The following is a 24,100-nucleotide window of genomic DNA, read 5'->3' as shown; positions in this document are numbered from 1 at the left end:
CACGTTCCTCAATCATACCTAAGAATAGTTCTAAGGTTTTAACTGGGGGAAGAAACTTAATTGCATTTGATGATAATCAAAATGTGCAATTGCCAGCACAAGGGTGAGTCTTCCTCCACTTCCAGGATTCTCTTGCTTTCAATGCTTTTCATTGAAGCCTTTCCCCTCTCAAATAAATGATCTAACTATCCCCAGACTTCCCCTATGGAAAGGACAAAGCATGGAAATTCTACAACTGATCTGTCCTTCTGCTGCCTGGTATGCTCATTTATTTAGATCATTCATTAATTGTTCAATCAATCCATGAATTGATCTATCAGTCATCCAAGGAAACTATCAGTCAGACTTATTTTACAGGCGCTTTTACAAAGCTGTGTTGGGAGAAAAGCATCATATGCAAAGATGCTGCACGTGAGCAGGAAAAACAAAGATCCAAATATAAAAAGGGACTACTGGGAATAGGAGGGAAGACATGTGTGAGTTATTTTTCAAATAAGATTTTATTAAAAAAGAGTCTCTTTTAGCTTCAGCTTCCCATCTTAACCATGCTTCGTATCAATGAAATCTGACCCCGCTGGCCAGTCAGAGTTTGGTGCAGAAGGTATGTTCCTCAGTGGGTTTCTTCCCCACAGTCAGTAAAAGTTTCTTTCCAAAATGTATTGTACTGAACTCCTTTGCTATTTCCACGATGGACTTCCCCTTTGTCTCTGGGAGGAACAGATAGAAAAAAATCCCTGAGATGACAAGAACAGCCATGAAGATGAGGAAGCAGAAGGGACCCAGGGCCTCCTGAAGACAAAAATAGAAAAGAAAAAGATGAACGAACCCTTGACTGATACTTATTCTCTTTGGGTACGTCTGCACCACAGAGGAAGATCGAAGCTGCCCCTGTCGATCTTCCAGGGTTCGAATTAGCGGGTCTAGTGAAGACAGCTAATTCAAAGTGACAGGGGCGTTCCGGTTGATCCTGATAGTCCTGCTTCCACAAGGAGTAAGGGAAGTCAGAGGAAGAATGTTTTGCCTTCAACTTCCTGTAGTGTAGATGCGCCAAAAGTCGAGTTCAGGCGCTTTGACTTCAGTTACGCAATTAATGTATCTGAAGTTGCGTATCTTAATTTGGCTTTGTCCCCTACTGTAGATCTACCCCTAACTCCTTGAAGGTTGCTTTGCCTCTTGGGCATGAGACATAACTTCAGTCTGAAGAAAGTTTAAGATATTTCTAAAACAGCCAAGGGCAGTTGATTATTTGGATCAGCTCAGACCTTTTATCTCAAGACTGGGTATGCCCCCTGGGCCGCATGGCTGCCCTCCACGGAACAGGGGCTTTGTGGTGGGTTCAAAACACTGGTCAGCTATGTGCCACTACAAAGCACTTGTTGTGCCTTGCTGCCTAAGACCGTCATACACGTCGGTTTAAATGGGAAGCAACGAAGAAGAAATTCAAGCAGCATTACCACAGCAAAGGGGAATGTCATCCCGATGATGATGAGGCCAGTCCAGCCAATGGTCCCATAAATCACAAAGGCAGATGATCGGGCTGACTGGTTGAAGATTTCTGCCACAATAGACAGGCTTGCCCCAGCTGAACAAACACCATAAAAAATAACAAAGACATTTATGTGGGTTTCTTCCCTACGAACTTTAGTCACCTGTTTCCCCCAAAGTGAAAAAATGCAAATGCCTACAATTAATATTTAGGAGCAATATTTTGGTCAAGCAAAAGCCTGAAGAGTGATTATATGTGTCCCCCCTCCTGGCATACATGCAGAATTCCTGCTTCTGCTGGGGGCTAGTGCCCAAATAGGTTGTCATGACACTCGTACACTATGGTTCTGACTATGAAATAAAAACCCAGTATTGGTGTCACACAAAATATCAGCATAATAATATCTGAGGTTCCGGTCACAAAAGGTTGCCATTTGTCAGGGACCTAATGTTAGCTTTGGTCCTAAGTGAGGACCAGAATCCTAACAGGGAGTTGTGAGCTGGTTCCAGTATTGTGTTTATATCTGATTCAGATTGAAAAAAAAAAAAAAAAAAAAAAGGAAAAGAAAGGCTGAAGGGATGCTATGAGAAAAAACTGAATATGCCCCAGTGAACAATCCTGCATGGAACTGAGGTTTTATTTTTGAGTTGAGGATGTTGTCGGATTCTGCATCACTTCCTTGTCTATGAAGATGTTTTTAGAAAGTCTAGTTCTTGCCCATATTGTGCTCAGATGGGACTCAGAGGGTTCCTATCATTGCCCAAGTCGATGTACTCACCTGGTCCAATCCCAAAAGAGATAATGAACAAGAATATGAGAATCACACTGCAATAGGCCATCCAGGAGAACTGATTCTACAGAGGAAACAGTGAGGAGAGAAAGTGGGAATTAATATGGGGGCAGAATAACACTCTCACTACTTTCTAGTATCTGTTTGGCAATTGCCAAGGGTCTTCTTTATAGAGAGAGTAAAGCCCCGTGTATCAAGGGGTGGGATGGAGGAGAGTTTAACAGCTGCAGGATGAGGCAGTGGGTTACTCATTTTGCTAGAGAAAGTTTCAGGGGCTGAACAAGTGTGTTGGATGCTTTGCCCCGAGGGAAAAAGAGTTTTTCAGCAGCCGAAAAGGTCATTGGGCAGATGCTGGGAGAGCGAAGAGGAGGCTGAGGGAACTGGTGAATGAGAAAGGAGGCTGCAGGGATGCCCATTTCAAAGATTGTGGTGACCACATGGCACGATCTGCCCATTGCAGAGGGATATGGGAGGGATTAGTTAATAGGAAGTTTGGAGAAAGACGAGATCAGGGCACCTTGTTCACAGGACCGTTACGCTGGCCCCAGGATTGCTTGTTTAAGAGGGGGCAGCACATGGACACCTCCAGGCGAGGACACGGACCAAGTCCTCATAGAAGGAGCCATGAGTTACGTGACGTGCAGCCCTGCATTTGTTAGAGTGCCAAACTCATGATGTTTCTGTCTCCTTCCCCCCCCCCCCCATGTTCCCATGGGGCTGAGGCTTAACTGGAGCCCAACAAACTGCAGCTTCTGTGGAAGTGGGAAACCGTGCCCCAAAATGAGAAGCTTCCTTACCTGCAGGGAGAGGGCTGTGACTAGGAATGCCAGGAACCCTGCCATCACCCCATAGCCACCCCACAACAGCGTCCGCCTGCCAAACCGGTCAATGATGGAGCTCTGAGGATTAGAAAACACGGACATTACTAGGAGCATGGCAAGTTCCAGTCTTCACTGCCCAATGGGTTTGGCTTTTACACTCTCTTGCTATCTCGCATCCTTTTCTCTCAGAATTACGAGGTGTCGTTTAGCCCCGTGACTAAGCAAAGCACTGTTAGGTGCTAGTCTGATTAACTCTGTGTGTCTTTGAGCCATAAAGGGCAGCTTGGATCTCTGGAATGACTCTGCTTCACTTAGACCCTCCCTTTCCTACACAGTCAAACTGGGGATATTATTCTACTTTACCTGTGGGTAATGAGATGCTGATATGTCAGCTATCGGTGGCGTTGGCTTGGAATCACATGCCGCGTCTGTACCTAATGTGCATTTCTGACTCTGCTCTCGTAATAGTCATGGCCTTGACAGAAAAGTCTCCTAAAATGGAAACCCTTGTCTCTTTTCAAATTAAAAAAAGGCAAATCACCATGCGTTTTATAAGGCTCTCTCTCCCCTAACCATGTTAATTCCTTCCCTCGTGTCACTGATAAAGGTGAGATTATTATATTATGGTCGTGGCCGTAAATGGATGCCAAGGATCTATGCAAAGATGGGTGAAGCAGATTCTGTGGATTCTGTATTTTCAGAAATATTCTGGCAGATGGGTGAATACCACGGCTAGCCTACTTTGCCTTGCAAAACATGTCATAGAGAGTTTAGTATTCAAGGGTTCCATGTTACATCTCATTTAGAGGGGATGGCATCATATCTCAAGGGGTGCATCCACACTGCACCGTAACTCGAAATAAGATACTACGCAAACTGAGTATATTCTTTCGATGCTATTTTGAAATAGCTTATTGACAGTGCCAAATTTCAAAACAAAGCGCTATTCCGAAACGTCCCGTATTCCTCATGGAATGAGGTTTACAGGGACGTCAAAATACTGAGTCTGAAATAATAAGCTGGCTGTGAAGACGCAGGATAGCTATTTCGGGATACTCCAGCATCCCTAAATAACGTTGCAGAGTGGACAGAGTCCAACAGTGTGGTGAGTCCCCTGGCAGCACTGGATCATGACTGAGTTTCTGAGTGCTACCTGCTGAATCTCATCACTTTCTCTAGCACTTGGACATTTCTCTTTAAAGAAATGACTCACCTATGCCCTTTTTAGCAAATGAGTTACCATGAAACTATAAGTCGAGGTTATAGTCTACCTCTGTACCTGACAAACTATCACATAGATTTTCTGGTTAGGTATAAAATGTGCCAAATAATAGCCTGAAAGCTAGATTTTCAAAAGTGAATCAAATATTGCATGCAGTTGCTGCAGTCTGCCACTCTTTTAACATAAAGAGGCAGGATTCCCCTCTGTCTTTCCAACTTCAGCCATATCTGATCTCTCACATAGCTCTCACCTGCATATAAACAATTTTATCAATGGGAGCATGATATAAACTCCATTTAAAAATAACCCTAAGCCTTGATTTTTCAAATAAATTGTGGACCATGACGTCCCAGCGGGGGTCATGGGCAGGTGTCTGAGTCCTGGTTTTTCTCAAGGGGAGGCACTCAGCCTTCTGAAGCAGATGGCTTCAGAGCCGCCCTGCTAAATCGTCTGGCTGCTTACCCCTTTCAGAGTCCCAGGGAAAAAACAAACAACATGAAAACAGCAACATAAAGAAAGGAAAAGGAAATATACAGACAGTCCCCATTGGCCACTGGCCTCTTCCTTCAGAGGGGCCCTGGGCAGGTTGTAGGGTCGCGCCAGGGGAGCTGACAGCTTTGTTGGGCCCCTGGGCAAGGTGGAGCAGACGGGTCCTGTGGTTCCACGCTCCCAGAAGGGGCGGAGCCTCAGTGAAAGGGGTGTGGCCTCAGTGTAAACCCTCATGTCCCCCTTCCCCCCCCCCCAAAATATCAGCAAAACTTGTTGAGCAAAAAAAAAAAAAAAACTGTCCAGGACAGCAAAACTTAATGGGGGGTGGGGGGGCTGGGACACCTCATGCCTCCCCCTGGAATTTCTTCATGCCCCCCCCCCCCAGTTTGGGGCACATCCCCCAGTTTGGAAACCCATGATCTACACTGACAGAAAAACTCCTCCCGTCGATGTGGGAATCCCTACACAGTGGCCCTGCTGCACCATCACTGCAGCAGCGTGTCTGTGTCACGGCAGGAGAGGCATGCTCTGGGCTGCACTTCTCTCATCTTAGACTTTTCTCCCAAGCTCAACAGGACTGGCAGGTGTAGTGAGAAGGGGCCGTTCCAGCCCAGGGAAACTCCTTGACCCCTTCCGGTGGCAGGTTTTAAGTCGTCTTTCACAGGTTTATGTGGCAAGGCAGTGACCCAAACCAGATTCTTTGGCTCATGTATCAAAAGGGCAGTCCGAAGGAACTGGCTCAACTCGCATTTCCCTTCACCCTCCAAACCCAAGTCAGGTCTGACTTACACACAGGATGACAGAGAAGAGTTCGCAGATCCCAATTCCTATGGGGAAATACGGAATAATGTCTTCATCCAACCTGGCCGTGCGGAACACTTCAAAGGCATAAAAATAGATCTGGAAAATGAGGTGAAAAGGAATGTTAACGATGAGGCTAAGTGAGGGGTGTGCGGCATTCCGATCTCGACTCCTTCCCTAGGAGAGTGTCACCAAGTCTGGATTTATTAAGGGGCCAGGAAAGGAAAAAGAAGGGGCCTGGGATCTATTTGGACAAAAGAAAAGCCGAGGCAGCTATTTGAAGTCTGACATTCCAGGGTCTATTCAGGAGTAACCAAAGGGTTTTGAGGGTCACGAAAAGAATGGATCTCCAAGAAGCTTTGCATTTGGAGAAAGGAGGGATTGAATAGGGAAATTGGGAGACGGAGCTGATTGGATCCAAAAGAAAGAAGAGTGGTCCGGGGAAGGAGAGATGAGGGAAAAAAAGTTCTAAGGGTCCTTGCTGTCTGGCTTGGCAGAGGCTGGTGGAAGGAAATCCCTTGACACCACAGAGATAAAGGGGTAGATGGAATTACACATCTGCTTCTAGGAAAACTGAGGAACTTAAGGATTCTGCCGACTTCAGGACCCAAGCCAAAGCCCGTCCACTTGGCCAGCCGCAGGCGCAAGAAAGCCTCCAATGCCATCCCCTGGGGCCAAAGGGGGGAACCTACTCAGAGTCCTCACTGAGGCGTGGGAAATTTGGACTTGTGGGTCCCCACCCCAAACTTAAGGACTGTCTGCAGATAGTAGGCCGGAATTCATAGGCCCAGGGCATCAGCCGCAAGGGTCTGCACCCTTCTTCTACCAGCAAAATCCAGGACCTAACCACTAGGCCACCCTGCTGCCAGGGAGACCCAGCCGCAAGCCATCTGTCCTAGAGAAGAGCTTCTAGCGAGAACAGAAATGAAATAAATGGGACAGTATTCTTTATTAATATCCACGGTGCGGTACAAAGTGAATGGGTTCACGTTAGAGTGCTGAGAAGTCCAGTAGTGTGAACGTCTGTGAATGTTAATACCACAAGCGAACCGTCTGTGAGGAGGAGAAAAGAGGGCGAAGAGGAAGTAACAAATAGGAACCGGAGTCCTGTAATAGTCTCAGTGCTGCCCAATAACAGTGCTGAGGTCAGATACTCAACTGCATTCAAGCCACAAAGCTGGAAACTCATCATAAGGGCAATCAGGATATACAGCTGCCAGCGCAGGGACGGTTCTTTCACCAGTTCCAGGACACTCATGGTTTTGGTGCTTTTCATTGCTGCCTTCTCCTTCCTCATGTCGTCAATCTCCACTTTATAATCCCCATGACCCCAAAGCTGCTTCATGGCTGTGGAGGAGAAAAAGCAAAGCATAATTATTCATTTCAGAGGGGGAGCCGAGTTAGTCTGTAAATGGAAAAACTTAAAAACAGCAAATAGTCCTGCAGCACCTTAGAGACGAACAAAACGGCTACGTCTACACTGGCATGATTTTCCGCAAATGCTTTTAATGGAAAAGTTTTCCGTTAAAAGCATTTGCAGAAAAGAGCATTTAGATTGGCACGGATGCTTTTCTGCAAAAGCACTTTTTGTGGAAAAGCGTCCGTGCCAATCTAGACGTGCTTTTGCGCAAAAAAGCCCCGATCGCCATTTTCGCCATCGGGGCTTTTTTTGCGCAAAACAAATCTGAGCTGTATACACTGGCCCTCTTGTGCAAAAGCTTTTGTGCAAAAGGGCTTTTGCCTGAACGGGAGCAGCATCGTATTTCCGCAAGAAGCACTGATTTCTTACATGAGACCGTCAGTGTTCTTGTGGAAATTCAAGTGGCCAGTGTAGACAGTTGGCAAGTTTTTCCGCAAAAGCAAGTGCTTTTGCGGAAAAACTTACCAGTCTAGACACAGCCAACATGTAGATGGTGTCATGAGCTTTCGTGGGCACAGCCCACTTCTTCAGATGACTGGAGTTGATTCATCCAGTCATCTGAAGAAGGGGGTTGTGCCCACGAAAGTTCATGACACCATCTACATTTTGTGTTAGTCTCTAAGGTGCTGCAGGACTGTTTGTTGTTTCATAATTATTAATAGTATTGGTTTTTATTTATAAAGTTGGAATGCCTTGGAACCCTATCCATCAGCTGATGCCTCCATCATTCAACTGGCTAATAAACTAGTGATTAGATGATTCTTTAATTATTCAGTAAACAAATTCTGTCCATCTATCGATCCATTAATCATTGACTGAAGAAATCAATCAGCTATTGCCTACTGGAACACACTGATATACATTGTTATGAGCTGGTAGATGTCTATCTTTTGTTTGCGTAATGAAGTAATATTGTAGAGTATCTCTACTAATTGCAAATTAGCAATTTTTTTTATGCTGATGTAGATCTACACCAATATCAGTACAAGATCCTGGTTGATTAGATTTTGTAAGAAAGATCATGGGTGGGCAATAGGGAGAGCCCTGCAAATCTGCAGCTATCTGAGGCTCTTTTTTGCAGATACGGATGTAGATAACAAAATTTTGTATCTGTGCAGGGCTCTAACTATGGGAAACTTGGTTCCAACAACCAGACCCACCCTTTATATGGCTATCAATATACAAACATCAGAGATTTGCAGAAGGGCTCTCCCATTTTACCTTTTAAACAGCCTTCGGTGTCTTCTTTTTGCACGAAAAGGTAGGAGGGAGACTCAGGGAAGAATGGCAAAAAGACCAGCTGGAAAAATGCTGCAATTCCACATATGGACAACAACACAGACCACAAGGATTCGGTTCCTAATAATTCTCTGTAGAGAGCATATAAAATATATTTGTGATGCAATGCAATAAAATTGACTAACTTTACCGGGTATGGGGGAGTCCTTGTGGCTCTGGTCCCCCCAGGATGGAGAAGGCTGCATGACCTTCATCTCTCCCCCAGAGGGGAGAGGGCCCACAGTTCACAGCCCCCATCCCGCCTGTGAAGGGGGAGGCTGTGCAGCTCTATGGCCTCCCTGTAAGGGGGGAGGGAGTGTGGCTTCAGCCCCTCCTCCCCAAAATGGGAGAGGGTGTGCAGCTCTGGCCCCCCCGATGGGGAAGAAAGGAAGCCGTGTGGCCGGAGTACCAGGGAGAACCAGCGAGGGGGCGGGGTGGGAGGGAGGAGGCAGGGATGCTGAGGGTGAAGGGAGGGGCAGTGGAACACAGAGAGACATGATGACATCACTCTGTCGTTCCGCAGGAAAAGCTTTTTCTATACAGAGAGGGAGATAACCAGGCAGTGGAATTTGTTAATCTGTGCAACTACTATCAAGGCCAGTGCTGCAATTCTACAAAAGAATTCAGCGAGATTCAACTCTCTGAGATGCAACTCTGTGAAATTATTGATTAGTAACTTCAGCTACTTCCTTTTGTGTGATAAGTAGAGAAACTGACATAAAACGCATAGACAATGGGGGAGACGGCAGCATGGTCCATTGATCAGTACTTATATTCGACCTCTAGTCTAATACAGAGGAGGGGAACCTCAGGTCAGGAAGGGAGGGCTGAATGGGGCTCCCAAGTTGTGTGGATCCAGCCTCTGAGGCTCAGGGTCCCCCCCCCCCAGCACTGGGGAGCCCATGCTGGCACTCCAGCCCTTTCACTGCCCCACCATGGGGCCGGAGCTCACTAAATCTACTCCCCTGGCCCCCCAAGGCTCTGGTGTGTGAGGGGAACGTGGGGAGTGTCTTTCTCCTTCCCAGTTGGGAATCAGGCCAATGAGATTTTTTTTTCCTTCTCACTTGTAATTTTTCTATGGGTCAGCCCCCCCAACCCAAAGAAGTTCCCTTCCTAGCCTAATAGTTAAGTCACTAACCTAGGACTTGGGAGAGAAGTATTTGATGCTGTCTTCTGACATATTGTTTCTGTGAAATGGTGGGCAAGTCACTTAGCCTCTCTGTGCTCAGTCCCCCTTTTTAAAAATGGGAATTATAGCACATAGCTAACTTGCAAAGGTGTTGTGAGGTGAAATATATTAAAAACTGAGGTGTGCTCACATACTGGTGATAAGGGTTTGTAAAACGGCAAAATAGGGCAGATACCTTAATCCCACAATTTGTCCTGAAACTTTTCCTAGTGTCAAAAACAACATAGCAGTTGTATTTGCAAATCCACGGTACTTCTTGGGTGAAATTTCTCCTAAGTATTGACTATGTACATTCAGACATATACCTTGAATGGGGAGAAGAAATGGGAAAGTTGTATGTTTAGAAAGAAAAATGATCTTTTTTTTTTCTAATCACATTCTGCCAAACTGTGGCACTCTCCTAGTTTGCATGGTTTCTTATGTAACATTTACAGAAAGTATTCAACAGGCAGATTGCATCTTCTAGAGGAAGACACGTAATCCATCACTACTTCCCAGTACCGACTGTTTTTTCAGCTGAGACCTTGTGGAAGTAGTTTGTGATTTGCTCTATTTTATTACTCAGGCCCGAACTCACCCTCCTCCCCTCCCCCGTCCTTCATGGTCTGCCATGGGGCCAATTCTGGACAGTTTGGGAAAGGCAGGGCCTGCCTCAGCCTCTTTCCCCACCTGCTCTGGCTGGCTGGGGAAGCCTTTGGCTGATTCCCTGCTTCCGCTCCCAGGAGAGAGGCTGGGGTGGGGTTAGGCTGTGGGGGTAGGGCAGCCACCAGTCCCTCCCACAGCTCACAACCCCCTTTCTCCCCCGCCACACACACATAGTGATTCCTGAGTATGGGTCTATTATTGCACAATCCTGCTCCAGCTGGCTTAATATGGAGGAGGACTCTGCTTGAGCTATACTGTCCTATAGATGTGCGCAGCCTGCTTCCTCTGACGCTGGGTGTGGCATGGCCCCCTCCTCCTCCCTGGCCCTTCCTGGGCTCCTTGCGGAGCTCTTGAGAGTGGTCCCTGTGCTCTCCTGCGCGCCGAGCTTGTGTGCATACAATAGAGTAAGATCCTACCTGCACTGATGCCGTAGAGGAAGCGTCCAATCAGAATCATCTCAAAAGACTGGACTGTCCTACTGAAGCCCACATGCAAGGCAGCCACTATTAAGAGCATATTGTTGCCCAAGAGACACTTCTTTCTGTAGCCGCAAATGAAATACAGAGGTGAACCAGGTGTTCCATAACTATCTCCTCTGTCACCATCCAGTGAACGTACAGACCAAGCCATGGCTGCTTCGGGGTTCAGCAGTTGGTGTTATGTCATGGCAGGACAGACACCAAAGGGGAGCACTACATTACAGTTATAGTGGATTCCTGAAGAGAGAAGCGCTGAGAGAAATACTAGTTAAACTGTAAGCTTTGCTTCCTTTCCAGGATCCTATTTCCCATGAAAAAAAAATACGACACGTATCCCAAAATGTAGAAAGAAAAGGTCAGCTTTGTGAAAGCCACATTAAACAGCCATATTCAATGGGAGAGAAATTACTCCTCAAAAGAGAGGAGTGGTAAGTTAGGGTATGTCTACACTACCCTCCTAGTTCGAACTAGGAGGGTAATGTAGGCATACCGCACTTGCAAATGAAGCCCGGGAAATTCAAATCCCGGGCTTCATTTGCAAGTGCGGTATGCCTACATTACCCTGCTAGTTCGAACTAGTGGGGTAGTGTAGACATACCCTCCGCCCTAATTAGGGCGCATCTATACTGGAGCGTTTTTCTGGAAAAACAGCTGTTTTTCTGAAAAAACAATATGGCATGATTTTCCAGAAATGCTTTTAATGCAAAAGTTTTCCGTTAAAAGCATTTTTGGAAAAGCGCGTCTAGATTGGCATGGACGCTTTTCCGCAAAAGCACTTTTTGCAGAAAAGCATCTGTGCCAATCTAGATGCGCTTTTCTGCAAAAAAAGCCCCGATCACCATTTTCGCGATCGGGGCTTTTTGCGGAAAACAAATCTGAGCTGTCTACACTGGCCCTTTGGCGCAAAAGTTTTGCGCAAAAGGACTTTTGCCCGAATGGGAGCAGCATAGTATTTCTGCAATTAGCACTGATTTCTTACAGTAGGAAGTCAGTGCTTTTGCGGAAATTCAAGCGGCCAGTGTAGACAGCTGGCATGTTTTTCCGGAAAAGCGGCTGATTTTCCAGAAAACTGGCCAGTCTAGACACAGCCTACTTGCGTCCACACAGCCATTGAGTTCTTTTGACAGAAAGTCAACAGAGGGGTTTTTCCGACGGCGGTAAACCTCATTCAACGAGGAAGAAGCCTTTTTCCAAAATAGCTTTTCCAGAAAAAGGCGTGTGTGGAGGCAGAAGAGGGAGTTCTTTTGGAAGAAGAGGCCTCCAGGAACCACACAGGTGCCCTGGTGGCCGCTCCATCCAGACTAATCACAACTTAAATGAGAGCTAGCATCCAATGAATGTGGACACTCTCTTTCGAAAGAAGCTTTTCTGGAAGATCTCTTCTGGAAAAACTCATTTCAAAAGAAGCCTTCAGTCTAGACGTAGCCTAAGTGAGCTTAGTTTAAATGTTCTTTGGAAAGTTTGGCATCTGGGTAAGGTAACTTGGTCTGGATTTTATTAGGGGTGTTAGATATGTAGTTGAATAGTTGTGTAACTGCATGAAATCTTAGTGGTTATATGACTTATTCAATAGTGCCCAGGGGCAGGGCAGGCAGTCAGTGCACTCCTGGCCCCATTCCCGAGGAGCCCCCTGCCTCCCCATGCTGCTGCCTCTGATACAGAGGCAGCAGCGGGGGGTGGCAGAGTGAGCTGGTCCATCAGGGAAATCAGTTTAAAATGCAACTCCTCATGCATATAGTTGCCTAGAGCAGCCTCTGTCCATGGCAGGCCCTGGCTTATCGGTTAATTGTGTAGTTGTTTACACGATGACATCCCTAGATTTTATAGAGACTTTCTGATAGCTGAAAGTGGCAGAAAAGCTAATCTGGGGAGTTGTTGTTCAAGTGTGTGTGTTCAGGTGTGTGTATGTTCAAGGGAGTTGGTTGGAAGGGAAACCAGCAAGGGAAGAGAGATTGCATGGAAGCAGATAGTGAAGAGAGAAAGAGAGAAGTGGACCAAAAAGCTGCTGCGGGAACTGGAGAGTGAACAGGGATGGGGGAACAGAAAGAAGCAGAGATACAAAGAAATGCAGTAGGGAAGTAGTATGTGGAAAGCAGTACATATGGTGTCGATTGAAAGGAATCTGCAGCTGGTTTGATATTTGCTCCTGCAGGGAATACAGAATAATGAACTTGGCCCTGGTAGCAAATAAATGGGGAAATTATTTTCAAATATTTTGTGAGTCTGTGTGTGTCAACAGCCGTATCTACCTTTGTATTTTAAGTCCACTTCCCTTCAGGGGCTCTACCACAGGAGAGCATCTTCCCTTACCACAAGAGGCGTTCTAGCTGATTTGCCTGTGGAGGCTGAAACAGGCAGCAACTAAATTAATTTATCTCTTGACTGCCCTGGGCACGCTCTTCTCAGCGAGCAGCTCTGAAGACTTGTGCGGCGGGCACTGCTCCATGGGGCCCTGCACACTGCTCTGCCCTGGCTGAAATGGGTGAAAAACAGGAGAGATTCTGGGCTACATTTAGTTAGTGCTCTCACCCTCCGTCCTATTCCCAGGCGTAGCTTTGCAACTGGCTTCAATGAATCCAAGTTTGAGCCTTTAGTGATGTGGGAACTTAAACAGGTTTATTTATTTATTTATTTATTTAAGATGTGTTTTGTTTCCCTTTCCGCAGCATGTGTCTTAGTGTGAAATTAACTAATGGTAGCCCAAGCAAACTGATTAGTTGGTTGGTTAGTGGGTTCCATTGTTACAATTTCCCATTAGCAAGCTGTTCAGAAAAGATACGTACTTTCCATATTTCTCAGACAGGTATCCGCTACACAGACTCCCCAGCAGTCCCCCTACAAAGTAGATAGACACAATGAGGGACCACAGCAATGTGATGGTCTCCTGATGGAGGGGAAAGCCATGTCGCTCCAGCCAGGTTTTGTTGATAAACCTCTTAATGTGCTGAGAAGGAAAAGGGGATTTTCATTAACAGTCGTTATGACTCAATGCATGCTCCATTATATTTAAAGTGGGGGAGGTGTTGCAATAGTAACCAATAATTACTATTTAAAGAAACGATAACATGAGACTGGCAAATAAAAGTCTAGGAAAAGTCCACATAGCCACATTTCTTCTTCTTACCAATGTTGTCTCTGGAAGTCCGTTTTGAAATGCTGTGTATTGATTTCAGGGCGAAAGGAGGGGCTAACGACTGTGGGTGTTTCAAATAGCAGCAGTAGAACTGAGATGATGTCAGAAACGTTGTTTGTTACTTTTTGGTTAACGTTTTGATTGAATGTATTGCTTACAGAAGCAAGAGACTAGTAGAATGTGAACTTTCCCCAGTAAATTCTGATACTACACCTAACAGAGCTGTGACAGTGTACATGGTTAGACGGTGACCCAATGAGCCTTCCTGGTTACACGCAAGCACCTCCCCACGCCCCGCATGCCGCTGCCCCTTTTAAGCAGGTTCGCTGTGAATACCGGCTCTCAGGGAGCCTCCTGCCATCCCTGGCTTAAAAGTCAGCTCCCTGCAAGCACTAGCTCCTGTCTGTCCTCCCCCACCCAAACTGTGCTGCTGCCTCTGATACAGCAGCATGAGGCGGGGGTCCACGCAGGTGGCTCTGCAGAAGCCAGTGTACACTGGGAGCCGGTTTAAAAACCTCCCCCCCCCCATGACAATGTCAGTGGTTACACTTTTACACACAAATGCATTTTCATATCCCTCCACCAAATCCCTGACATGCTGGTGTTATTAATTAATTAATATTCCAGTCCAGGGTTCCTCTCTTAAGCAAAGACGGCAGAAAATTGTGCCCCGTTTTCGGTGACGGTGTTATATAAGAAACCAAACTTGTTTTCACACATCCTCTGAATCCCAAGTGTTGCGAGAGGAAAGGCTGCTGAGCAGGTCAAATGCACCATCTCCTCCACTGACACTTGGAAAATTTTGTGCAAATTTCCACACTCAAATATCAGGTCATCTGATGGGTTCCTTTCACATATCTGTATTCCTACTTCAGTGAGGCCAAAGGACTTTTGGGGGATTAGAGGCTCTGCTACACCACCACTTTTTAATCTTGAAATGTACCCTCTCTGTTAGTCAGGTGTCTGTGTCACACACACAGCCTTTCCTCCCCAGTCCATGCTGGGTGACTTGTTTCGAACGGAAGAAGGCAGGAGCAGAGAGGGTTTTACCAAGAACTCCCTCCGTGAGTGGCTGGAGTCAGCAATAGACTATGCACCGCTCCCTTCCCAGTGCTCTCCCTGCTGGCACGGGCAGTGGGTATAATAGGCAGGGGAACCTCCTTCCCCATGCTCCAGAGAACCCTGGGGCTGCCAGCCACCTCCGCTCCTGTCCTTCAGCCAGGGCTGGGGAAGGGGTGGCCTGTCCCTGTGGGAGAGGGTGTACTTGACTCCCATGAGCCTGGGGGGGGGGAGGGGGGATTGTGCTACGTTCACCCACCGCCCATGTCTATGGAATGGTATCTGTGAAGTTCTGTGCTTCGTCTAGACTCTCTTCTTTGCTGGACATACAGGGTGGGGATGGAGAGTGCTGGGAACAGTCTCAATAGACACACACAATGGATTTTTTAAAGGCGCATCCTCAAGCGAGGACCCAGCGCCCGTCGCGGAGGGGTCTTCGATGAAGGCTGTGCTTACCATGGAAGAGTAGCTGATCACAGACATGTGAAAACCTGGCAGGAAGCTTCCACCAATTCCCAGGACAAACATCATCTGAAATAGCCCCCGGTACTGAATCTGCAAAAAGATGATAAAACACACCCCAAGTTTATGGTATGGTCCTCAGATCCATGTGTAATACAGCTCTCTCCTTCCGGAACCATGTTATTCACTGCAGGCACTTCCAACCCCAGAAACCTTTGCACAGTAAGCAAGGTTCAAGCCCAAAGGGGTGCCATCCCCCATTCACAGGCACCCCCAATCCCAGCCAGGAGGTGAGAGAGAACCAACATTCCCTAGGAATCTCATCTAAAGAGACAAGACAAAGACCCGCTATAGCCCACTTCACTGGAAGGACCATTGCGTTCAGGACAATAGGGGTATGTCTAGACTACATGGCTCCATTGATGGAGCCATGTAGTCTAGACATACCCTGGGGTTGTCCATGAACACGTTAAGTATGCTGTCTAAAGGCTTACGGATGATGCTGGGGTTGGATGCGTGGAATGGCAGCGTTTCATCCCCTCTTTTCCCACACACCTGTTTTACTTCTGTAAAGTGGGAATTGTTTTTTCTTTGTCCCTTTTGCCAAACTGTATCGCAGGAATTCTCTAAAAGAAAGCCTTTTCGCATGAGGCTTATGACACAGATGCCAAATCTACACCACCACTTATGCTGGGAAAACTTATATCACCCTCCCCCCCCCAAGAGACATGGGTCCTGCCTGTGTAATTGATAGTGGACACAGTGCCAGCTCGGTGGAAGATCCTCTCCTACTGACATAGCTACCACCCACCGCTCGTTGGGGTTTTTAATGCTGACAGAAGAGTTTGCTGCTGTCTACACAGCGCGGCTGCGCATCAGTACAGCTGTACCACTGGCAGCACGCTAATGGAGACATAGCCTGAACGAATTGTTAGTCTTTGATCTGCAAACCCCTCTGAGCCACAAGAGAACCCAACACCCTAGTCAAGTTTGTTTTCATTCTGCCTCATACTTTGGGAAGGACTAGTGGCAAACAGGCTGTGCTATCCTTCCTCCTTGCTCCTGGAACATAAAGTTGTCATGATTCTACCTTCTCCTGTTGGCCATCCCAATGCAACCATACAGCTAAGACAACTGTAAACTAACTATAACCTGAAAAATTAGAACTATAAAAGGGAAATAAGAACAACCCAGGAAACTACAGACCAGTCAGCTTAACGTCTGTGCCAGGGAAGATAACGGAGCAAGTAATTAAGGAATCCATCTGCAACCATCTAGAAGATACCGTAAAACTCCACTAGTCCAGCATCCAGTTGTCCGGCACTGCTGATAGTCAACTGGAATCTGGAACTGCTCAGGTCAGCCACGCTCATGGCCAGGCCACTGTGACCTGCGCCGTTCCACTCACGGTCCCCAGCGCACACAGCGTCCAACCAGCACGTGCTAGCAGCCGGCCGCTGAGCACAGGCAGCTGCTTCGGGACCCGGATATAAGGCTGGGGGAGAAGGGGGATTGAGTGACTACAGCGAGGGGAGGTGTTTGGCTCTGGGGAAGGGGAGGGGAGAGTAGGGGGATTGGGTTGTGCATGGCATCCCGGCTAGCTCATTGAAAAGCCGGTCGCTCAGCGCATGTGCCCCAGCGCCTGGAGGGAGATGCGTGGCTGTACTGGCGGCTCCGGGACCCAAGCATGGGGGGAGGGAAGGGGATTGGGTTGGGAGTATGGCCGCTTATAGCACCTCCTGGTACTCTGGCATATCTGATAATCTGGCACCACCTAGGTCCCAAAGATGCCGGATTATTGGAAGTCTACTGTAATAAGGTGATAAACAATCACCAGCATAGATTTATAAAGAACAAATCATATCAAACCAACCTGATAACTTTCTTTGATAGGATAACTAGCCTGTGGGATAAGGTGGAAGTGATAGATGCAGTATACCGGGACTTTAATAAAAATAACGAGGAGTTCTGTGGCACCTTAGAGACTAACAGATTTATCTGGGCATTAGCTTTCATGGGTTTTACCCAAGAAGGCTTATTCCCTAAAAAAAGTGTTAGGGTATTTCTACACTTGCACCCTAGTTCGAACTAGGGAGGCAAATGTAGGCGACCGAAACTGCTAATGAAGCGGGGATTTAAATATCCCACGCTTTATTAGCATGATCTCGCCGGCGCGTTACTCCGCTCAACAGCTGTTGTGAAAGTGCGCACCGGGATGCATTAGTTCAAACCAAACCTCTCATTTTTTGAGGAGTAACATTATTTTGAACCAAGGGGTTTGGTTCGAACTAACGCGTCCTGGCTCACACTTTCACTTTCAAAACAGCTGTTGAGCAAAGTAATGCGCTGCCGAGATCATGCTAATGAAGCACAGGATATTTAAATCCCCACTTCATTAGTAATTTCTGTAGCCTACATTTGCATCCCTAGTTCGAACTAGGGAGCAAGTGTAGATGTACCCTTAGTCTTTTTTGACAGAAGCCTGTAGTGTAGACATACCTTGCGTATCTTATTTCAATGCTATTTCAAAATAGCTTATTTTGTCATTTGGTGCTGTCTATGCTATTCCAAAACATCCCTGACTCCTCGTAGAATGAGGTTTACAGGGATGTCAGAATAGCAAGCCCAAAATAACGGATTTGCTGTGAAAATGCGGGATAGCTATTTCGGCATATTCCAGTATCCTGAAATAGTGTTGCAGTGTAGATATAGCCTAAGGTGCCACAGGACTTCTTGTTGTTTTTGCAGGATATAGATTAATAAGGCTACCCCTCTTGGACTAGATATTAGTAAATTATCTGATGTAGTTTCTCATGACCTTCTTGTAAATAAACTAGGGAAATACAATCAAGACAGGGCTACTATAAGGTGAGTGCATAACTGGTTGTATAACCATTCCAGGAAAGTAGTTATCAACGGCTCACAGTTGTGATGAAAGGGCATAATGAGTGCAGGGACCAGTTTTGGGACCGGCTCTGTTCAATATCTTCATCAACAATTTAGATATTGGCACAGAGAGGATGCTGATTAAGTTTGCAGATGACATCAAGCTGGGAGGGGTTGCAAGTGCTTTGCAGGATAGGGTCAAAATTCAACATGATCTGTATAAACTGGAGAAATGTTCAGAGGAAAATAGGACAAAGTTAAATAAGGACAAATGCACTTAGGAAGGAACAATCAGTTTCACACACACAGAATGGGAAGCTACTGTCTAGGAAGGAGTATGGCAGAAAGGGATCTAAGGGTCAGAGTGGACCACAAGCTAAATATGAGTTAAAACTATTTGGGGCGGAGGGAAGCAAAAAAGCAAACATGATTCTGGGCGGCATTAATAGGAGTGTTGTGAGCAAGACACGAGAAGTTATTCTTCCGCTGTACTCTGCGCTGATTTGGCCTCAACTGGAGATTTGTGTCCAGTTCTGGGCATCACATTTCAGGAAAGATGTGGAGAAAATGGAGAAAGTACTGACAAGAGCAACCAAAATTATTAAAATGATTAATTCCACTTTATCAGCTGAATGATTAGACATACACAAATCCATGTGTCTAGATTTAATGTATCAGAGGATACTGAGAGAGTTAGCAAATGTCATTGCAGAGCTTTTGGCCATTACGTTTGAAAATTTGTGGCGATCGGAAGAGACCCCACATGATGGATGATTGGAAAAAGGCAAATGTAGTGCCCATCTTTAAAAAAAGGGAAGAAGGACAATCCAGGGAAGTACAGTCCGGTCAGCCTTACATCAATTCCTGGAAAAATCACAGAGGGGATTCTCAAGGAATCTATTTTGAAGCAGTTGAAAAAGGGGAAAGTGATTATAAGGGTGATTATTATAGGGTGTCATAAGGAGGAGGGAGAAAACTTGTTCATCTTGGCCTGTGAGGATAGAACAAGAAGCAATGGGCTTAAACTGCAGCAAGGGGGGTTTAGGTTGGACATTAGGAAAAAGTTCCTACCTGTCAGGGTGGTTAAACACTGGAATAAATTGCCCAGGGAGGTTGTGGAATCCCCATCTCTGGAGATATTTAAGAGCAGGTTAGATAAATGTCTATCAGGGATGGTCTAGACAGTATTTGGTCCTGCCATGGGGCAGGGGACTGGACTCGATGACTCTCGAGGTCCCTTCCAGTCCTAGTGTTCTATGATTAGGAATAGTCAGCATGGATTCACCAAGGGCAAGTCGTGCCTGACCAATCTGATTAGCTTCTATGATGCTGTAACCGGCTCTGTGGACACGGGGAAGTCAGTGGATGTGATATACCTGGACTTTAGCAAGGCTTTTGATATGGTCTCCCACAATATTCTTGCCAGCAAACTAAGGAAGTATGGATTGGATAAGTGGACTATAAGGTGACTGGAAAGCTGGCTAGATTGTCAAGCCCGAAGTCTAGTGATCAACGTCTTGATGTCTGGTTGGTGCTTGGTTTCAAGTGGAGTGCCCCAAGGATCAGTTGTAGGGCTGGTTTTGTTCAACATCTTTATTAATGACCTGGATGAGGGGATGGATTGCACCCTCAGCAAGTTTGCAGATGACACTAAACTAGGGGAAGAGATAGATACATTGGAGGATTGGGCCAAAAGAAATCTGATGAAGTTCAACAAGGACAAGTGTAGAGTCCTGCCCTCGGGACGGAAGAATCCCAAGTATTGTTACAGGCTGGGGACTGACTGGCTAAGTAGCAGTTCTGCAGAAAAGGACCTGGAGTTGACAGTGGATGAGAAGCTGGATATGAGTCAACAGTGTGCCCTTGTAGCTAGGATGGCTAATGGCATATTAGGCTGCATTAGGAGGAGCATTGCCAACAGATCCAGAGAAGTGATTATTCCCCTTTAGTTGGCTCTGGTGAAGCCACACCTGGAGTGTTGTGTCCAGTTCTGGGCCCCCCATTATAGAAAGGATGTGGACGCATTGGAGGGTCCAGCGGAGGGCAACCAAAATGATTAGGGGGCTGGAGCATATGACCGACGAGGAGAGGCTGAGGGACTTGGGTCTGTTTAGTCTGCAGAAGCGAAGAGTGAGGGGGGATTTGATAGCAGCCTTCAACTTCCTGAAGGGAGGTTCCAAAGAGGATGGAGAGAGGCTGTTCTCAGTAGTGACAGATGCAGAACGAGGAGCAATGGGCGCAAGTTACAGTGGGGGACGTCTAGGTTGGATATTAGGAAAAAGTCTTTCCCTAGGCGGGTGGGGAAGCACTGGGACTGGTTCCCTGGAGAGGTGGAATCTCTAACCCTAGAGGTTTTGAAGGCTGGGTTGATTGAATTGGGATTGGTTCTGCTTTGGGCAAGGAGATTCTATAATTCTATAAAAGGGTCTAGAGAACATGAGCCATGAAGGAAGATGGAAATAATTGGGTTTGTTTAGTCTAGAAAAGAGAAGACTGAGAGGGGACCTAACAGCTTTCAATTACTTAAAGGGGTGTTTCAATGAGGAAGGAGAAAAATTGTTCTCTTTTACCTCTGAGGATAGAACAAGCAGCAATGGGCTTAAACTGCAGCAAGGGAGGTTTAGGTTGGACATTAGGAAAAACTTCCTACCTGTCAGGGTGGTTAAACACTGGAATAAATTGCCGAGAAAGAGGTTGTGGAATCTCCATCACTGGAGATTTTTAAGAGCAGGTTAGATAAACGTCTATCAGGGATGGTCTACAAAGTGCTTGGACCTTCCATGAATTCAGGGGACTGGACTTGATGACCTCTCGAGGTTCGTACCAGTTCAACTATTCTATGATTCTAACTATAACTCTGCCTGACTCCACACGCACACAATAAGAAAGACAAGACAGAGAACATCTTTTTCATACATTCGTTAAACACACTCCTTTCCTCCCCCTACCTCTATGTATTATGTATTTACTATTATGTGTAGGGCCCTGCATCACAGGCCATGAAATCTCATCTCCACCTATGAAATCTGCATAGATACTCGTTGTTTTACAGGGGATACCATTTTTACTCAAATTTGGGGCTCTGTCCCAATATGGGCATCACAAGGTTATTTTATGGGGTGGCTTACTCTATAGCCACCCTTGCTTCTCTACTTTCTTTAGCGCTGGGGGTCAGAGAGTCGGCAGCAATGCAGAAGTAAGGGTGTCAATTCCATACCGTGCCACCCTTACTTCTGCACTGCTGTCTTTAGAGCTGTGTGGCTGGAGTGTGGGTGGCTGCCTTCAGAGCAGGGCTGCGAGCCAGCAGCCTCCCGCTGCCCAGCTCTGAAAACGGTGCCACCATCAGCAGCCACTCAGAAGTAAAACATCAGTACTGCAACCACCTCAACAATAACCTTGAGACCACCCAGAACTCCTTTTTGGGTCAGGACCCCTAGAATCACAACACCTTGAAATTTCAGATGTCAATAACTGAAATCATGAAATGTATTATTTTAAGAACTGTAGAACCATGAAACTGAACAAAGATTTGGATGAAATCTCAGGAAAAACTTCTTAGCAGGAAGAACACTTCTTAGCAGGTAGTGGGAGAGAGGAGGGTTTCAGAGGCTGGATAGGCATCTGTCTTAAATGGTGGAGACACAAATCCTGCATCTTGGCCGGGGATTAGACTGGGTGACCCTGGAGGTCCCTCCCGGCTCTATGCTTCCATAACCCTTATTGTGTGAGCATTGCCAACCGTACAACTTCAAATGTTATAAAACAGAATTTTTAAAAATCCCATGAGACTGTTACGAAGATAATGAGACTCTAAAATAAATTTGGTTCTTTGTGTCTATATTGTCATTTTTGAACTCTCAATGAGGGGGAAGAATGTGCTCATACTTGCGGTGGTGCATTTTTAGACGAATTTTCACACACCAGTTCAATCTCTGTGCTGTTCCCAGCGCTTGGTTTCTCCTGCTTTCCCACATCACTTCATGTACAGCTGTCTCTCATTTATACTTGTACATTTTCAGGAAATTTTGCCTCCTCCTGAGCCCTTCAGAACAGAGGCAAAGCTTCTGTGTGTCTCACTGTGACCGCGCTTTGCTGTGTCTCCTCCCAGCTTTGCTGTACTTCCAGATGCCCCAGCACCTAGAGGAAATCATCCTTTATCAACAGTACCTCCCTACTTTTGTTAAAAGGATATTGCCACAGCTAGAGGTGCAAGGAAGCGGGTGCACCCTGGTGCGCAGCTCCAGCAAGAGCCGGCTACACTGCAGGAAAAGCCCACAGGGAACTATTCGAAGAACTGGATTACAACAGGCCAGCACCTGTAAGAAAGGTTAAGTTGCTTTCACTGCTGGCCACAGCAATTGCTTGCTTGCTCTGTCCATCATACTCACTGCCCAAAAGACCAATAGCTACCCCCATGTTGTACTCTTTTATCGCCCCATCAAAGTTTTTTAAAGATTGTTTGCTGGAAAAGTGCAGCATCTTCTCCAGCACGGGTAATGGTGAGTAAAAAGTGGAAAGTGGATCCTTCCTGTTGTTATCTGATGTGATCGAAAGGCATGGTACTCACCAGGTCTGAGAGGCGGCTGGCCATTTCCTACTGAAAGCTCGGCTATTCCTAGTCACCGGCAAGTCCCTGTCAAGTGTGTGATCCTCTTTCTAAGCGTTTTTTACTCAAGCATGTTATTTAAGTAACAAGGAGCTAGGATCATGGGACTGAAGTTAATTTTTACTTTTTGTTTTCAATGAATTATGTTATTTTTAGTCATTGGGCAAGACACATCCCTATTAGATTAAATATTTCAAGAAACAAGATATGCCAGGCCAAATCCAATATGGAAAGAAATTTTTCCTCCCCTTTTATGTGGCGGGTTCTTGCTGATGTGGGACAGAAAGCAGGCAGCTATTTCAGACATCAAAGCTAAATGATGTTGCAGTTATTGTCACATACTCTGATTCTCTGACATGGCATGAGAGATTGCTCAGAGGTTGTTTCTTTTTGGTTTTGGAGGTGCATTGTATTGTAACATTCATTTAAAGGCTCATGCAATGTTTATGCAGTTTAATATCATCTTCAGACCTAATCTCTGTAATTGTTGTTTCAACCTGTTTCAGCCCGTTTCAACTTACAAACTTCTTGCCTCACTTTTCAGACCCTGCCGAGCTCCCTTCATCTTTGCTTCTGTTCCCTCATCCTCCTCTTCATTTTGTGTTTACGCCTCCCAAACCTCATCTAAATGGCTCGCTTATATCTTCTCCCCACACCTACCCTTGCACTCTGAACTTCCAAAGCTGATACTGTGGCCACTAACCCTTCCCTGGCATGGTAGTATTTACATTTTATAAGTTGTTAGCTATATCTTGTATGGACATGCAACCCATTTGATCAAGCACAAGAAATGCAGGTAAATTCGAGTTTCTGCCTCTCCCATGGAGCCGATTCCTATTTATGAGCAGTCACTTAACCTGTGTTCCAAAATCCAGTTTAGCTGGTGGTTGTGTTAGGCTGTGTCTAGACTGCATCCCTTTTCCGTAAAAGGGATGCAAATTAGACATATCGCAATTGCAAATGAAGCGGGGATTTAAATCCCCCTCACTTCATCAGCATAAAAATGGCTGCCACTTTTTTCCGGCATGGAGCTTTGCCGGAGAAAAGCGCCAGTCTAGACGCGGATCTTTCGGAAAATAAAGCCTTTTCTGAAAGATCCCTTATCCTTTATTTTAAGAGGGATCTTTCAGAAAAGGCTTTATTTTCCAAAAGATCTGTGTCTAGACTGGCACTTTTTTCCGGCAAAGCTCCGAGCCTGAAAAGAACGGCAGCCATTTTTATGCTAATGAAGCAGGGGAGATTTAAATCCCCGCTTCATTTTCAATTGCGATATGTCTAATTTGCATCCCTTTTTACGGAAAAGGGATACAGTCTAGACACAGCCTGGCTGTGTC

The 24,100-nt window shown here is 46.1% G+C and overlaps 1 protein-coding gene across 2 annotated transcripts; it reads right to left on the bottom strand.

Moving 5' to 3' along the window:
• Nucleotides 1–243: 243 nt before the first annotated feature.
• LOC102444768 (solute carrier family 2, facilitated glucose transporter member 11-like) lies at nt 244–22,827 on the bottom strand. 2 transcript variants are annotated; one of them, XM_006130240.5, is made up of 12 exons: nt 22,728–22,827; nt 15,269–15,367; nt 13,404–13,564; nt 10,558–10,682; nt 9,672–9,801; nt 8,251–8,399; nt 6,769–6,956; nt 5,598–5,708; nt 3,074–3,175; nt 2,265–2,340; nt 1,455–1,582; nt 244–789 (listed from the first exon to the last, which is right to left on the bottom strand). In XM_006130240.5, the coding sequence occupies exons 1-12, from the start codon at nt 22,749–22,751 to the stop codon at nt 583–585; spliced, it is 1,500 nt and encodes a 499-aa protein (XP_006130302.3). In that variant the 5' UTR covers nt 22,752–22,827; the 3' UTR covers nt 244–582. The 2 variants fall into 2 exon arrangements, with proteins under 2 accessions (XP_006130302.3, XP_075754055.1); XM_075897940.2 differs by having other exon boundaries at nt 244–707.
• Between the last annotated feature and the right edge of the window lie 1,273 nt (nt 22,828–24,100).

Source organism: Pelodiscus sinensis, chromosome Z (assembly GCF_052426305.1).
Source record: "Pelodiscus sinensis isolate ZL-2025 chromosome Z, ASM5242630v1, whole genome shotgun sequence".
Taxonomy (NCBI): domain Eukaryota; kingdom Metazoa; phylum Chordata; order Testudines; family Trionychidae; genus Pelodiscus; species Pelodiscus sinensis.
The sequence above is the reverse complement of the archived record's forward strand: the minus strand, read 5'-3'. Positions and strand labels throughout refer to the sequence as shown.

What these genes read in the sequence shown, in the direction of transcription:
- LOC102444768 (XM_006130240.5), bottom strand. Translation starts at nt 22,751, where the DNA reads ATGGCCAGCCGCCTCTCAGACCTG. An exon ending in CCAGCCGCCTCTCAGACCTG is followed by an intron (nt 15,368 to 22,727) that starts GTGAGTACCATG and finishes ATCTTTTTGCAG; the next exon opens with ATTCAGTACCGGGGGCTATT. An exon ending in GGACAAATTGTGGGATTAAG is followed by an intron (nt 8,400 to 9,671) that starts GTATCTGCCCTA and finishes TGCTCTCTACAG; the next exon opens with AGAATTATTAGGAACCGAAT.